Source organism: Colletotrichum lupini, chromosome 9 (assembly GCF_023278565.1).
Source record: "Colletotrichum lupini chromosome 9, complete sequence".
NCBI lineage: Eukaryota > Fungi > Ascomycota > Sordariomycetes > Glomerellales > Glomerellaceae > Colletotrichum > Colletotrichum lupini.
Window position 1 is genome coordinate 4268992 of NC_064682.1, and position 16751 is coordinate 4285742.

The 16751-nt window shown below is 51.0% G+C and overlaps 5 protein-coding genes and 1 non-coding gene across 6 annotated transcripts; 2 read left to right on the forward strand and 4 right to left on the reverse strand.

Annotated features, from left to right (window-relative positions):
• Positions 1-514: 514 nt before the first annotated feature.
• On the forward strand, positions 515-2701 carry CLUP02_17092 (xylan 1,4-beta-xylosidase; the record flags this gene model as incomplete). Its single annotated transcript, XM_049296007.1, has 7 exons — positions 515-698; positions 767-853; positions 938-1345; positions 1420-1641; positions 1681-2183; positions 2278-2582; positions 2647-2701. The coding sequence occupies 7 exons, from the start codon at positions 515-517 to the stop codon at positions 2699-2701; spliced, it is 1764 nt and encodes a 587-aa protein (XP_049153154.1).
• A 52-nt stretch (positions 2702-2753) lies between these two features.
• On the reverse strand, positions 2754-6193 carry CLUP02_17093 (uncharacterized protein; the record flags this gene model as incomplete). Its single annotated transcript, XM_049296008.1, has 11 exons — positions 2754-2804; positions 2890-3927; positions 3985-4076; positions 4132-4399; positions 4434-4492; positions 4553-4577; positions 4702-5119; positions 5209-5459; positions 5523-5551; positions 5606-6097; positions 6157-6193. 11 exons carry the CDS (start codon positions 6191-6193, stop codon positions 2754-2756), a joined length of 2760 nt encoding a protein of 919 aa, XP_049153155.1.
• Positions 6194-6774: 581 nt separating this feature from the next.
• CLUP02_17094 (uncharacterized protein) lies at positions 6775-8672 on the forward strand (the record flags this gene model as incomplete). Its single annotated transcript, XM_049296009.1, has 7 exons — positions 6775-7012; positions 7068-7096; positions 7154-7357; positions 7423-7722; positions 7802-8128; positions 8175-8285; positions 8343-8672. The coding sequence occupies 7 exons, from the start codon at positions 6775-6777 to the stop codon at positions 8670-8672; spliced, it is 1539 nt and encodes a 512-aa protein (XP_049153156.1).
• A 1247-nt stretch (positions 8673-9919) lies between these two features.
• On the reverse strand, positions 9920-10805 carry CLUP02_17095 (uncharacterized protein; the record flags this gene model as incomplete). Its single annotated transcript, XM_049296010.1, has 4 exons — positions 9920-10294; positions 10364-10507; positions 10568-10684; positions 10740-10805. 4 exons carry the CDS (start codon positions 10803-10805, stop codon positions 9920-9922), a joined length of 702 nt encoding a protein of 233 aa, XP_049153157.1.
• Positions 10806-13829: 3024 nt separating this feature from the next.
• Positions 13830-13935, reverse strand: CLUP02_tRNA306. The gene has a single exon. It is a non-coding gene; the product is annotated as a tRNA-Pro (tRNA).
• A 500-nt stretch (positions 13936-14435) lies between these two features.
• Positions 14436-16620, reverse strand: CLUP02_17096 (peroxidase; the record flags this gene model as incomplete). The annotated part of the gene is made up of 5 exons (XM_049296011.1): positions 14436-15081; positions 15138-15860; positions 16037-16050; positions 16189-16396; positions 16532-16620. 5 exons carry the CDS (start codon positions 16618-16620, stop codon positions 14436-14438), a joined length of 1680 nt encoding a protein of 559 aa, XP_049153158.1.
• Positions 16621-16751: the final 131 nt, after the last annotated feature.

Below are 16751 nucleotides of genomic sequence, written 5' to 3' on the forward strand. Positions count from 1 at the left end.
GTGGCGGGCCTGGCGTCTACCATCTGGAGGACTGCAAGATCAGGTAGAAGGGCTAGTTCACAGTCATTTCGAGTCTGAAGAATACCGGAACGTTTCAAGGCTGTGGCTAGGGTGGGTTGGGTGGTAGTGCAAAGGTCGGAGTCTGATATACCATAGTAAGAGAATTGGGAGCAATCAAATTCATCAACATCAACATCTGACAAGAAGTCCAAGTGATACGCAACGTGAGAATTGGCTGAGCCTTAAAGCCAAGTGCAATTCGGACTTGCGATTATTGATTCTTCTGCGAGAAGTACAGCGTGATGTTCGGCGGAAATGCCGGGTTCATCCTCCGCCAGGTGGCCGGTGCTCGGGGGCTTGCTCCGGGCAATACGCCGGCTCCGCCAACACATGCCGATCAACTTCAGATGAACGCCTTGATATAGCCTCATCTGCACTGCAATGAATACAATCGAGCGGCACATGAACGGCTCAAAGTTTGATCAGAATCTCGACTAGGGGTAGAAAGCAAACCATGAAGATGCTCATTGCTATGCGTGTGCTATTCGCGCTGTGCCTCTTGCTCACACCAGTATGGGCGATTTGGAACCCCATCATCTCGGGCTTTAACCCTGATCCTGCAATTCTTCGGGTAAGGGATGATTATTATATTGCCACGTCGTCGTTCGAGTACTGGCCTGGGATGCCGATATATCACAGTAAGATCAACGATACCCATCGTGCCTGTAAAGTGCTGTATGTGCCATGTTGACAACGGTATGCATAGGCAAGGATCTGTCGAATTGGACGCTTATTTCGCACGCCTTGACGAGGCCGGAGCAGCTGCAGCTCTACGGCGTCCCAACCGGAGCTGGTACCATGCCCTCAAATCCTCCCCGCGAACCCGCGTAGTAGGTGAATCGCCATCGGGAATCATCTCACTAACATCCCATCGCAGGCGCCTGGGCACCAAGCCTAGCCCACTTCCACAACAAATTCTGGCTCTCGGGCATGACGCGCTGGACCTACGACCCCGCAGCCCGCGTCTGGCCGCGGGTGTGGTTCATCTCCTCCCCGGACCTCGTAACCTGGTCTGACCCCGTCTGGGCGGAGCCATGGGGCATCGACCCAGAGCTCTTCCATGATTCGTCGACGGGGAGGACGTATTTGAACCTGATGGCGCCGAACAATAATCAAGAGAGGCTTTGGGGGATTGCGCAATGCGAGGTCGAGCTTTCGAGCGGAGCGTGCGTTGGAGAGTACAAGAGTCTTTGGAATGGGACGTTGGAGAGGAATGCGACGGCTAGGCCTGAGGGGCCAAAGATGTTCTCAAGGGGTGGGTGGTATTATTTGGTTATTGCTGAGGGTGAGTCTGTGATGGTTTTGTGATGCTGCTTTGCGTGTGATTGTGTGTGAGAGTGGAACTGACGTAAAGGGTAGGCGGCACTGATGAGTTGCATCGAACCTCGATTGCTCGGAGTAAGTCGCCCTCTGGACCGTTTGAGGCTTGTCCGCATAATCCCCTCATGTATAACGGACAATGGGGGGCCAGGAACTTGACCGTGCAGTCGACGGGGCATGCAACGTTTGTAGAGACTGCTGATGGGGAGTGGTATGCTTCCTTCATTGCGAGGCGGAATGTGAATGGCAGCTCGCCACTCGGTATGTGTTATTGACAGTTGTCTTCTGATGGACTAGCAGACGGGAGCGCTAACTTGACGGGTATAGGCCGTGAGACCTTTCTGGCGCAAGTGACATGGAAAAACGAATGGCCCAGCATCAACAACGGGAAGCCCATTATTCTCAGCGAAGAGATCGGGCCCAAGATAGGAATCAAAAAGACGCCAGCCCCCTGGGTAGACGACTTCTCCGGAAAGGAGCTTGATCCCTCGTGGTACCAGCTCCGAACGCCGTACGTCAAGTCGTATGATGTTGATAACGGGCATTTAGCCTTCAAGCCTAACGTCTTTGGCTTGAGTGATCGGGATCATCCCGCGGCGGTGCTGCGGAAACAGACGTCGTTGAACATGACGTTTTCTGCGGAGCTGCTTGGGTTTGAGGGCGTGTTGGGGCAGAGGATGAGAGTTGGGGTGTCGAGTTACTTGAGTGAGTTCCAGCACCAGGATATCGGTGTCAAGGGGTGCGATGGTGGGATTGGGGGTATGTGTTTGTATACCGAGGTTAGGAGGAATGGCACTGTGGATGTGAGTTCTTTCCAACCCCTTGGGCTTCCCCTTTCTGGCTCTCAACTCTGCGAAGTTCATCGACGACGGTTTGCTGACTGGACGTGAATGATAGTACTGGCAACGACCCCTCAACTCATCGTCTCTGCTCAAGAGCGGGCTGAGACTTGATATCCGGGCTGAACCGTTGACATACCACCTGGGCTATAGCATTGGCGATGGCGAGCCGACGTACGTCGCAGAGATTGATTCGAGGTGGCAGGCTTTCGCGCCAACGGGATTCTTCGTGTTCACTGGAGCATCTTTTGCGTTGTTTGCGACTGGTGAAGGTGAGCCGTGGCCTTTTGACGGGCCGAAAGTTGGGTTCACGCGAGTCGAGGAGAGGTATCACGAGGAAGACATTGGAGACTATGACCGTTGGTGAGATTTCTAGGCAGTTTCAAAGTGATATGATCTTCGGATTCAATTCATGTTCAATTTGCAGTCACTCTCTACGAATTATATACACATTGAGTGACTTTGGCTTTGGCAAATTGTAAGTGCGCACATCCCATTCCTCGTCCGGGGCAGCGAGCTCCAGGCGGAACCGTCTTAGCAGCGCAGCCATGACTTTGCAAATTTCCATGACGGCGATATGGCGTCCTAGACATATGCGCGCGCCATGAGAGAACTTCGTCGTAGTTAGCATCGATCTCAAGAAGCAATGACTTGGCGCGGGGCGACTTACATGCAAACAGCCATTCTCCATGTCAAAGGCTTTTTCGGGCGAACACTCGAGCCAACGCTCCGGCCGAAACGCATCCGAGTCTTCCCCAAAGAGCTTCTTATCCCTTGCAACGACGAAAGGCGAGACGCTCACTCTGGTACCGCCCGGGAAGAAGCGGCCGCAGATGTAAGCTCCGCCTCGCGGTACATGGCGAGGGAGGGTGGTGGTGACGGGCGGGTGAATGCGAAGGGCCTCTTTGATGCAGGCCGCGAGGTACGGCATGGCCTGGTGGTTTGTCTCGCTGTACCTCGGCGGGTCCGAAAGTTTCCCTTTCAACGCAGCCTCGTCGATTTCGGCCTGTAGCTTCTTGTAGGTCTTCGGGTTCTTGAGGAGGTGGTAGATGAAGGAGTCCATGGCAATTCCGGTGGTGTCTGAGCCCCCGGATAAGTTGACCACGGCATGCTGGAAGATTTCGCTATGCGGGAATTCATGAGGCCCGATCTTCTTCTGAGACTGGATGATCTTGTCCATGATGTCGGAGTGCACTGCATCCGGGTCCGCTTCACGCCTGTCCATCTCCTGCTTGGTGACATCCGAGATGACCAGCGCCGGAGGACTGAGGAAGGCGGCTACCAGCGGGTTTCCGAAGAGAAACTTGTGTAGCTCTGGCATCATGGCTACCGTGGATGCGTACTGGATGAAGCTATCAAGCACTTTCGTCATGTTACCTACGTCAGACTTGGTGTCGAGAAACCCGAGGCGTCGCGAGAAGCTCAGCTCCCCCACCACGTCAAAGGCGTACCACTGGAACCACTCCACCATGTTGATCGGGTCCTTGCGCTGCGACGGCGGAACTGAAGGGGCTATGGCAAGCTCATCCATGCACTGGATGAAGAGCGTCACGGTTGAGTCGACAAACTCTTCCAAGGCCATGAGGGCAGACATTGAAAATGCGGGTGCGACATTGCGCTTCATGCGCTTGTGTTCGACTGGATCGATGACGGAGAAGAGGTTGGCATCATCTGGTGTTGGGAAACCAAACATGTAATACCAGTCTGTCTTTTTCGTGTCAGTGGTATTTCAACTACACAATGTCTTTGAAGGATGCGGGCTCACCTTGACGAATCTTTGTTCATTATCAAAGATGGTGGGGATAGCTTCCGGGTCTGCGATGGAGACTTCGTTATAGGCGATGCGGACGATGGGGCCTAGATCTTTCAGCTTCAACGATGATGGCACTTTCAAGTTGATCTATAGACTGACCGAGCTTCCTATGCGCTTCTAGCAAGTTCCTCTCAGCACGAGTTGACAGCACTTGGAGAACCTTGTTCCAGCGGCTCACCGTTGCTAAGAAGTTGACTGCAGGGATATCTCCGAGGCTAGGAACATAACGGCGATAGAGAGCGCGAAGGACAAAGATAGCCAGGCAGGCTGCGAACCAGTGGCTCGAAAGCACCTGGAGCAGGCTTGGAAATGACATTACGCTGTTTTCGTATTCGTGAAGCGCTGCCAAATTGTTGTTGGCTGTCGACTATGGATGAATTGAGACATCATGATATAGAGACTCCATGATTCGCTCGGTACTCAGAGTTTCGGTATCGGTCTATTCCGTAGTCCTTTAAAGCTGTGTAGTTTCACAGTCACGCGTGCTAGGGGGAGATAGGATAGATCCATGGGAAGGCACTTTTGATGCTGTAGTACTGATGACCCTGCATATCCCACGTAGAGCTGTTGCATTGTATATATATCTCAAAAGCCTATATTTGGACCGATGTAACTCCCCGACTCGGACGCGCTCCACAAGCGCCTTAGGGAGCATGTCAATCGTTAAACATCGATCTTGGCAGCCTCTCCACCATATCTAGAAGTCACAACCGAGTAAAACAGGTTCCCCGCCGTCATGGTCAGGGCGGCGGAAACGAACTGTTCCTCCTTGGGGGACAAGACTCTTCCTTTGGCAAGCCTCTCCAGCTCCTCCTCCATCTGAGCCTCCACTTCCAGCTGGACGCTGTAAGTGACGGCCTTGGCGGCAGAATAGGAATGCAATCCCAGAAGACGACGCACGACGTCGACCGCGTTGATCATGTAGCAGACCTTGCCATCTTCAAGGGCCTTGAGCTCCTTGTCGAAAGAGGCCAGGTCATTGACCAGCGACACGTGGTCGCTAACCAGACGTAGGATCCTGGTCATTTTGGGATCCTCAATCACAACGTCGGACTCTAGCGAGAACTTCACACATGCCAAGATATACCTTGCAAACATTCGATTATTAGATGCGGGTCGGACCTTTTGTAACGGGGAGAAGCGCGCGCGTGGGAGTTTGATGAAGGTCGAACTTACGGGACACCCGCATCAATGTTGCGGTAGGACAAGTAGTCTGCTAGGCTGGCGAAGTTCGACTGGGGCGGGACGTGTCGACAAAAGTCCGCCAGTCGGTCAATCACCTCCTGACCTCCGTTGCCGGCGATCTTGTCGTGACTCTTAAGTCCATCTACAACGTAACCGATGAGCGACTGCAGCTCGGACTTAGACTTTTCTTTCTCTCCGTTGGATTCAAGGCGACGGAGAAAGTCATCACGAACAACGCCGAGCTAGAATCCTGGATTAGTGATAACTCGGTGGTAGGGATCAGCTTGCAGGGATGGACATCGTACCTTGTCCTCGCTATGCATCTCCCATGAGTCTGCGTAAGATTTCAGTAACCTCGGAAGGCAAACAGGTGTGCATTCTTACTTACCGTCAAAGATGACAATGAATACAATGGTGGCTGCGAGAAGGCGGGTTCTCTCCTTGTCTGCTTCAGGGAACAGGTACGTGGCAAACTTGGTAAAACGGTCCTCTTCCGGTAGCAAAAGTTCGTGAGAAGCAATCTTGGCAAGGGATCTGCCGTTAAGCTTGACAGCAGTGAACATGCTGGAGTCAGTGCTGAACAACTCCAGCAGCTCTGAAGAGATTCTCAGGCCGGCCTCCCAGTGGCGGCTTTGACGTGCCTTGGGGAATCCCGTCGGCCAAGGCAGACCAGCTCGAACGGGGAAGATGTCAAATCCATTAACATCGGTAGGCTCGTCTTCTCCGTCAGTCGGAGGGGTACGGCACTGCTGGAGCCGCTCGTATCCAGCCAACGGGAGTAGAGAGGTCTTCAGATCCAAATAAGGAGCATCGTGGAGCCAGTTGTAGGCGTACGCAATTTGCGAGACATCTTGCAGATTCTCCAGGGCGCAAATGTTCCCTGTGAAAGCATGAGAATGGGATGATATGGGATAATGCGGCACTAAGAGGCGAGCTTACCGTTGACGGAGGACACGCTCAACTTTGATGAAGGCATTTGGGGACTTGGTTATTTCGTTTTCTTGACCTGGTGTGTAGTGTTACATGAGAAACCTTCCCCGTCAGTCCTTGAATTTTGACCCTCTTATACCCTGAAGCTCATGAGCTACCAGACCGCCCATAATCACGAGAAACCGGGCCATGACTTAGAAGTGAGGTTGTCAAAGGCATGGCTAAACCACGGAAGAGCGTCCCGGGGAGTTTTGCAGGGGCCGAAGATCCATGCAGCGGCCATATTAAAATGGAATGGATCTTGCAGAATAGCAATATTTGAGTTTCTTGGACGTGACCCGAAACGTAGGGGTGGCTGATAAGAAGGCTTGGGTTACTGCTGCCAGGTACTTTTGTTTACATGGCTTTCAAAGTAGTATCATAGAGGGACCCGCAGCCCATTTACAACGAAACATCCTTGATAGGAAGCAGTTCAGACCCTGCTTGTCTTCCTAGCGCTAAAGGGTTTTCATATATAATCGGATTCTCAGATTTTGGTCCGCCTAATCGCTACCGCAGTGCCATATCTTGATTCTTGAGCTTGTTGTTAGAACCGTCTGTTCAAATCCCATCTTACACCATCTCACAATGGCTTGGAACCATACCAACCTCGCTCTTGACGCCCTGAAGTCTGGCATCATCTTTGCTACCAGCCTTTGGGTCTTATTTTGGCTTGCACAATGCATTAGAAACATCTATTTTCACCCACTCTCCAAGTTTCCAGGACCAAGATTAGCCGCCGCCACCAGTTGGTGGTCGACATATCAGCAGACTATTGTCAACAGATCGATGCATCATATTTGCATAGATCTCCACGCTAAATATGGTACTGAGCTGTCCCTGACTTCGCGTTAATTGATCATTCTGACCTCTGAGTGCAGGAGACATCGTCAGAATTGGACCCAACCGGGTAAGATGCTTGAAGCTTGACGAGCTCTTGAGCGCATGGTTACTAATAACGATATAGCTTCACTTCAATCATCCTGACGCATACTCTGGGATCTACCGCACCAAGTTTGACAAAGATCCGTTCATGTACGCTCTTCTAGGTGGCGACGGCGCCACTGTCACTTTTGTCAAACATCAAGACAACAAAAATCGCAAGGACATTCTCCATCCATTTTTCGCCAAGAGCTCTGTATATAACCGAGAGCAACTGATACAAGAAAATGTAAGGACCTTCTATCACACCTAATCAAACTCCTCCGTCCTATCTCTCATTGAACTGGTGTTTAGATCGATAAGTTCTGCTCAAACTTGGTCAAGCATCACGAGAAGGGCGTCTCTGTCAACATGAGTCTCGCTTTTCGGTGTATCGGCCTAGAGACAATCACGTCCATCTGCTTCGGCAAATCGGCAGCTTGCTTCGAGCATGAAGATTTTCATAGCCCAATTCTGGAGTCAATGGAAAGTATTGTAGCCTGGTTCATGGTGTTCAAGCACTTCTGGCTGGTACGGCAGCTCATCCTGTGGGTACCGGAATGGGTTGGCCTTACCTTCTTCAAAAGCGGTGTGGCATTCGCGCAGATGAAAAACGTACGTGTTGTGTCTGTTCCTTTTAGATTCTAGCAATCCCATTAGTGAAGACTCCGAGTAACAATTTTCTCGGTTTTAGATGTTTGCAGAACAAATCGACAACATCAGGGCTAATATAGGCAAGCCCAGCCCGGATGAGAAACCGATCATCTACGGTGCCCTCACAGATCCAGAAAACTATAGCCCGACCAGACCTCCACCATCTCGTGCCTCATTGATGGAAGAGGCGATTGCACTTGTCATCGCCGGAACCGACACAACTGGAGCAACCATGACGCTTGGCACGTATCATCTGTGCAAGCACCCGGAGAAGTATGCGAGATTGAAGGCAGAGCTGAAGGAAGTATGGCCTGATCTGAAAGGCCCTACCCCAACGGCGCAGCAGCTGGAGAAATTACCCTACTTGGTAAGTGTTATACCGTCATTCCTGAACAAGCCTAACACGAAGGCAGACATCGGTCATCAAGGAAGCACTGCGGATGGCGCCGACAACTACCTCTGAAAACTCTAGGCTCGTGCCTCCTCACGGAGCAAGGATTGGCGGAGCAGAAGTCCCCGGAAATGTGAGTTTTGACCTGATACAGAGTAAGTGATTAACTGAAAATTGACACGAATTCTAGACGATTGTTAGCATGGGAGTCTTGTTCCCCATGCAACATCCGTGGGCATTCGAGACCCCCGAACAGTACGTCCCTGAGCGATGGCTTGTAGCAGATGAGGCTGCTAAACAGAGGCTGGACCGCTATTTTGTTCCGTTCTCCAAGGGACCACGCAGTTGTCTTGGTATCAACTTGGCGTGGTGCGAATTGTACCTAGCTTATGCAAACCTTTTCCGTCGTTTCGAGCTGAGCCTAGACGGAACCAAGGACGATGATTTCGATTGGATCGATGTTGGTCTTGCATTGTTTAAGGGTCACTTGAGATGCTATGTAACTCCAGTCACAGAGTAGATTAAGTAGAATAAACATTGCGTGTTTTCGTGTAAGTCATTAGTACAAACTTGGGTAAGCTATTCACCAAGTGAAGACGAGCTATCTACGGCACCTGGATCTGTGATCTTAAGATAACCTCACCATCGCTCGACATATATTCCATCAACTGCGGAATGGCGTCAGTACATAGGTCTCCGGTTTTATCCAACGCTGATCCCTCTGTGAACTTTTCGATCGGGTGCGTTAGAGGTAATTAAGACGGTAATACGAGGAAATGATGAGGAAGAATACGTGATACGTTACTATCCCTCATACAGAATACGTATCTATAGGCTGACACCATTCCGCAGTTGATGGAATAGTCCGCAGTTCGCGATTCCATTGTCACACCCGGGTTACGGTTGTATGCTTAATTGAAACCACATGCATTTCCAGGATTGATGATCTTTGGATCATGTCGGGGGGTCTCATATCAACTCCGTTTGAAAACCGAGGCCCTCGTCAATAAGTAGGAGTCAACATTACACTGCCTCGTTGCCGATGCCATGACTTGACAAAAGTTCCTGCAGAAGTGAGCCCTGGGATGTACTCTACATGCTCTTCAAATGCTCAACTTCGCATTCGCATTTGACCCATGTTCTCCTACCGGGAATCCGGCATCCCGTGGAGCCCGTAGCCCCCGGGGAGCGTTCAGCATTTCCGAAAGGAAGATCCTGGCAGCCAAGTCAGATGCAAGGTCAGACGCGATGCGATTACATGTTATCCGTACGACATGTAAATCTCATGTAGCGTTTCAACAACAGCCGAAGTTGGCCGAAGACTATCACAACATCTAGGGTGAAGGGAACTTCTGGCACCAGGGTCGCGAATCAGAATGATACTCTTGTCTGCCGACCGTAAGAAATCAGTCTGTCACCGCCAACATTTGGACGTCCCCAAGCTGATCCGATTGTCTATCAGAATCCTTGCGAGCAGATAAGAGTCTCTGCATTTGACTTGGAATTGTACATCGCGCTTTCGTTGACCGAAGATGCCAAAGACGCCTAAACATGTTGAAATTTAATTGACTCATTGTTATGTTTCAAGGCAACGTGTATGCTGAGGCAAATAGAGACTCATAATCTTGGCTCGATTTCTCATATCAAACCCCCCGCAAGATCTACTTTTCTCAAGTATTGATACAAAGCAGCTGGAGAAGATGTCTGTAGGCGTAAGAAGCTTGCCAGTGTGCCCATGGATTAATCCATCATGGCCCTCACAGGACTCTAAGCCTTCACAGGCTGACCGCTAGAGCTGACAGCACCACAGTTGCCGACAATGACATTGTGGCTGCCGTCAAAGTTTTGGCCAGCAGACCAAGTCTTGCAGATATGGGCTGGCTGCTTCGGGTCGCTGCAGATGTCCACCCAGATGCAGTCGTGAGCGATAGCCTGCGCAAGGTCGGCGACGTGACCGCATGAGACCTCGAGGTCGTAGTAGTTGTCATTACAAAGAGCGATGGCCGCTTCACCGACACACTGAGTACGAATGCACTGGCGGGCTCTGACCTTGCAACCTCCGTTGACGGCGCGGAGATTGTTCACGCCAGTGTTGACCTGAAAGCCATCTACCTTGCCCCACTTCTCGAAACAATTGGGGGCCTAGAGCATCATCTCGTCAGGTACTTGCTAGTCAAAGTGAAGATTTAGGACGTAGAACGTGGTACATACTCTCTTCTCGAGGGATCGCTTGGCGTCCTGGGCTTCGTTGTAGAAGGCCGCGGCAACCTCAGGGGTGGCGGGAGTGCCATCCACATCGACGGTACCGTTGAAGATGGACGTTCCATGCTCCTCCTGGACCTTTGCTTCGATATCCTAAGGATGTTGTAAGTAAGAGGAAAGTTCGGCAGCACGAAGAAAAAGAAATCATCTTACGAGTAGGTCGGATCCCCAGACCTCAACCACAGGGCCGCCCTCTTCCAAGACTCCAACCCATCCGGCCTCGCCAATGGGGAAAGGTAGAGGTGCGTATTTGACTTCAACATCGCGAGGCTAGACACATAATGTCAATTATTTCTCAAACATTCGGCTTCTTGCTGGCACTCACCTCGCTAGGGATGGCTGAAGAGGCCGCCGTTGCGACGAGGGCAAGAATGACAGCGGAGGTCTTCATAATGAATTTTGAGAGCGAATAACGGTAAGTAAAGCTAAATTGAGGAAGAGAGCTGTGGTAGGCTTGATGATTTGAGAATTGATCTTACTTTGATCGAGATGGCCTCGACTATTTATATCGCTCTGGTTATGAACAAAGCCCGCAGTTATCGGCGCTGTGATAGATATCTGCAACGTGGAAGCTCAGAGAAATCGATAATTAGTCGTCGAAGAATGGAACTTTGGTGTTGAACGGGAGCTTTCCTGCCTCACGGCCCACTTGATTGAGAGTATGTATGCCAAGCTGACGGCTGGGGGAGTCGTGTTCATCTCAATACACCCCCCACTTATGGTGAGTGGGAACTTAGGTTTGGCTACTAGTAATGGCATCAAAGAGTGAGGCTTATTCTGTTCCCATCCTTACGCTTGGGCGTATAGGCAATGCCACGCCCTTCGACGAGGACCAATCCATGACCCGGAACTTCTGTCGACCGGATCAAGTCAACATCGAGAGGGTCCACACGGGTGACTACGCTCTTGATGTTCAGCTTTGATCGTTCGAACAGTCAACTTTTACCCCCTTCAGCAAAGCAACCAGTTCCTCGGACTTCTCTTTTGGTTGTGGGATTGAACGTTTGTAAGTGGTGGAAAGTTAACTACCCCTGGAACTATCGGACTTCGGTTGTCACTTTGTGGCAACTGGCGACCCTCCCAAAACCATCCGAAAGAACTTAAAATCCTTTTAAGCATATGAGCTTGTTTTCGAGCGACAAGATGCTCCGCGAGCGATTCAATGAGACAAAGCTGGGCACCAAGCAAATTATCTCGGTTTCTCGACCGCTGTAGCATCATCTCAAGTTCCGTTTTGTTCAGCTCATAGCAAAGATTTTTGACAGCATTGAAGACCTTTCAAAATTTCTGCAACATGAGACGTGGTCACGCTGCCAACGGAAAATATTGGGACTTTCGTCGTGACCCCTGGCTACAATCCGGGGTTCGCTGCTGAGCCGCTTTCTCGGTTCGCCGGAGCCAGGGACGTTGCAAGGCTGCATCTAGGTTCGTTCCGAGGCGGCCGCGGGTTGAGAGATTTTTCTTCGGGTCTAGGCATGACCACGCCGCTTCTAGTTGTTGAGGGCGATTACAAATGGAGAAGGTGCCAAGACTTCAGATCACCCGCAAACACCAAAGTTCTTCCAACGATGAATTTGAATCGAAACCTCAATGCCGCAGACGGCTAAGAGAAATTTGATCTCAGGCCCATGTGTGAGTGGGGCGACGATGCCTAAATGAAACCGCTCAAGTCAGCCTGGTGGCCGGTCTTCAGAGCGTTTAAGATGGGACTTTCGTAGCACAGCATCTCACTTAGGTAAAGGAAACAAATGCAGCTTATATCGTGGCCGGGATCCCAAACATGCAGGCAGCCGGGAGTTGTCCAAGTCCTCATAAGCTCACTCTTCTATAAGCACTAAGCGCCTTCTGTTCCATTTGGACTATTTCACTGAGCTCAGAATCTGGCCGGTGTCCACAGCACTGTCAGAGTCTTGAGGCTTCGGAAAATCTTATTAATTGAAGCCCCATACAAGTGAAATCTGTTAGAGTAGCTAACGGCTTCAGACATTGCCTCTTTCCAATGTGTGAGCCAGTGTCTTTGACACCCTATTGCTACACAAGCTGTCACCTTAATTTGCATGCCATCCATCGAACATCTTTCTTTTTCCCAACTCTTCAAGTTGTTCACATATGATACCTAGCTATGGTAACGATCGGAACCTCGAACCTGAACTTGGAGGTCTCAAGAGGGCAAGATGTCCCTGTAGGCTCGGGCTTGTTGACATCCAATCCCACGGATGCTCGCAGACTCATCAATTCATCCGCAACATCCAAGTCGTAATCAATGCCATGCACGATTCAAGAAGTGCACCATCGGCATTTCCTGGATGCGAACGCGGTAAAGTCTCAATCCACGGAAATCCAACTAATGCGGGTGACCGGCGACATTTTCAAACAAAGATAGCCCTATAAAGGGCCTCGGTGATCAAGTAATTCCCGAACCCAGTATATCTAGGTAGCCTAGGGCGAAGATTGAAAAACCAGGTTTCTGGTTCCTGGGTTGGTGAATTTCCGACAGTTGGGATCACCGAACTTCTTAAGCTTTTTACAACACGAGTTGAACTTCGAGCATGTTTCACTTTTTGAGGCGACACAAGAAAGTCCGGAGCACGAATCGATCGATGGCCTGTCGTCAGCACAACATGAGTCAACCGCCTTCGAGACATGACATGGTCAGCCTGAGTGAGCTGAATACCGGGTTCGCTTTCGACTTGTCTGCATGTACACGAGTCTGGCACTTGAATAAATACCTAATTACATAGCTACCCTCAACGCAAACAATGTTCAGCATTACGCAACTTCAGAATCATCAATCAGACTATCTACTTCAAAACAGACCTCTCAAACTCGTCGTTCACATAGCAGTCATCATTGTAATTCCGCACAAGACTTCTGCAACCAACATGAAGACGATTCCGTATGCTACCCTATTGATGGCTTTGGCCTACTTCGCAAATGCGTTGCCTCAGACGCCTGGAGAAGGTTGCGACTCTGTTGCGATTTGTAATGACGTGTGTGGCAAGCAAGGAATGGTGAGTAACAACCACCAAGCATTATTGGCGTCTCAACTTTCAGTGAGTCGTGAGTAAGTCTCTGGTCTGATCACAAGTTCTACAGAAACGCGGCGGATCATCATGCACTGGAAACAATTCGGCCAATTGCGTTTGCGTACCCAAGTGATTGCGACATTACCAAAGACATGAGTTCTGCTTTTTACGAGAATATGGAGCCCGGAGTTTTGCGACTTACTTTTGTCAGCATATTGCCAAGACTATGAATTTAGAGGCACGAGTAGTAGTTGCTGAGACGAAATGGATGCGATTCTGCAAGATACAGCTTCAAAACGCCCTTGGGGACTTGACACCTCCAGTGACACATCACCCAGAGCCAAAAAGCTCGTTTGCACATGTAAGAAGCTTGTAGGAGCAAAATATCAGGCCCTGGCCAGGATTCGAACCTGGGACCTCTTCCAATCCGGCTGAGAAGACTCGGAAGTCTTGTTAAAGCCCTAAGGAAGAATCATACCGCTAGACCACCAGGGCTAGTGATCCTGAAGCATCGTACGATGTTCTGGATGCTGGGTTTGTACCGTAAGATTAGTCAAGAAGGGTGGTGGGAGACGAGTTGTGCGGTTGTGGAGTCAGGGCGGGCCGTGATGAGGGCACTCACGTTGAGAGTAGTCACAACACACGGGTAATGCGTGGTTGTAATGCTAGCTTGGCAAAAGCGCGCTTCAGGTTGAACGGTGCTGGAAACCCACTCTTCTGTTGGTCATAGATAAGGATGTGACTATTGGTTTAAGTGTCCGATGTCCCTCTTTCTTTTTCCGACTGGCTTAGTTCTAGTCAGAGCATCAAATGATGAGGAGCATAAAGACACACATTGGGACTGTCACAGCCAAGTGGGTCAAGTGTGGTTGAAATTAGGTATAGACATTATATGGTTTGTATCTACTCTTGCCGGATACGGCGGTTTTTATATACCAAAACAAAGACCCGAACGCCTCTATAACTCGAACATTAGGACGGAAGCCAAAAGGGGTTTACCACCTAAAGTGGAAGACTCCCTTCAACCAGCTCATGACCGAGGCAATCATGCCATTGATATCACCACCGTTCCTGAGTTGATCGGCTATGTTGTTAAGGCGGTCCTTGGTAGCGAGCCACTTGTCCAAAACAGCCTGGTCGGGAGCGTTGAAGGTGCTTCCGGTACGAGGAGGCAGGGCCTTGGTGCACTCAGTCAAGTCGTTGATGTTGAAGACACCAAGAAGAGAGAGACGGATGTACTCGCGAGCGTAGTCCTGGTTCCAGTGGGACTGTCCGCCCTGGCCAGCGAAAGCCTGGAACTCGGAGCTGATGCGGGAGTCCTTGGCGAGAACGACGTCGCTGGCAAACTTGAAGACACGAGCGGGAGCGGAGCCGAGAGTCTCCTTGTAGAACTTGACGTCCCAGACACCGGGAGTGCTGTCCTGCGGGTCGCCGGCGCGGCTAGGGTCCACGAAGCGCTGCTGGCTGGTCGTGTGAGCGCCGATGAGTGCGGTGAGACCATGGGGCTTGATGGTCTTGTTCTCAAAGAGCTCGATCAAGAAGTCGGCAGAGCCGGTGACGGGAGGCAGAAGGTTGAGGGGAGCAGGGACGGAGGAGTCCTTGCGGCCGACGTATGTGCGAATGCGGGGACCCAAGGGGCAGCTGTCACGAAATCAGTCCACGCTCAGACTGTATGACCAAAGGTCCGGATGACTTACACAACAGTGGCTACAGTTGCGGAGAACTGAATGAGATCGGCCATTCCGATTCCAAACTGCTTATAGCGGTCGAACCAGACCTGGGTCTGGGCAATAATCTCCTCGAGACCATGATTCTCTCCGCGTGCTATTTCCTCTGAAGCGAGAATGATAGAGCCGTCAGCTCCGCCGAGGTTGCCAGTTCCCTTTGACCAACCGCCGGCATCGTGGAAGCCAAGGCGGACGGCAGCGCGGGCGAAGTCGGTGCAACGGCCGGATCTGCCTCTGAAGGTACCCTGAAGATCGTTGGCGATGTATTTCCAGATGCAGCAGGTGTCGGCAGCGCAAGCCGCTGAACCCTTTGGTGCGAGAGTGCCTGATCTCCCAACAGTTGGGTAGGCGTCGTCACTCTCGGGGTTATCGAAACCGGTAAGGAGCTTCTTGACGCTGCTTCCGACGGCGGTGAGCTTGGAGTCGTCGAGGGTGATGAGATCGCCAATGAGCTCGTTAGAGTCTCCGTCGTCAGCGCCGTTACCGTCTTTATCGGCGCGAGAGCGGATCTCGGCGAATGTGTTCTTCATGCCGGGGTAGGCGATGACGGGAGTAGCCGCGAGGGCGGTAGTAAGGAAAGTTGACACACGCATGGTGAGCTTGAAATAGTTGTGTACCTGGAAGAAGAATAGAAGCTGATAGAGAGTGGTATAGATTGTATGTATGCTAGAGTCGCAGAACGAAAGGATGATTCTACCGAATCAAGAAGATATGTTAGAGACGAAGGAGATGATGAGGCGTATCCTGATGAGCCAAGTGCTAGAGACTGGGCATCATGGGTTCATTATATCCTCATCGATAGCTCCTAAGCCCGGGAGGCCGTGCTCGCACTTCAGCGAATCTATTCTTGGCAAAGGAAGCCATCGTACAGCTTGAATGCTGACTGTGGAGATGAGTAGTCTCCAACCGTGTTGACTAGTTCTAGGGCGTCTCGACGCCGTCGACGTTGTAGCAAAGGCTTGCTTTTCCTCCTTCTCATCTGCTGTCAGTCGCGCATAGTCTCGTATTGGGCCGAGTCAACCGAAGGGGAGTTGATCCAGTCCGAGCGCCACCATGTGTACTTTTGCTCCGCCTCCACGAAGCCTTGAAGAGTCGAACGAGGAATCATGTCGTCTGTTATTGGACAACCAGACCGGGGGAAGACGGTGGTTGCTACAGCGGTGAGCGAGGCGTTGACCAGGAGGAAACAAAGAGGTCTGTGTGCCGATTGATACCACGTCGAGATACCACTGAGTAAGGCACATTAGATACTGTGTCCCCTGCTCTACACTTGGGGGGCATGAGCAATACTGACGAGGTTTACTGCAGGCATCGTAAACGTTCAGTCGATAAGTGCTGTTCAACTTGTTCGCGTACTTACTGACATCAACTCCTCACTGACACCACGTCTGTGAATGTCAGTCTCGCCGTGCCTCGTATCGACGCACCCATCATCCGACCCTGAAAGATGCATGTGTGCCAGAACCAGGATGTAAGTTCAGACGCACAACATTACTTAGCTCCCATCTTGGTATCTGTGCTATTCCAGATCCGATCTACGGGCGAGACCACTGTTCCCCTTCCAGCAACTGACTCTGACCAAGT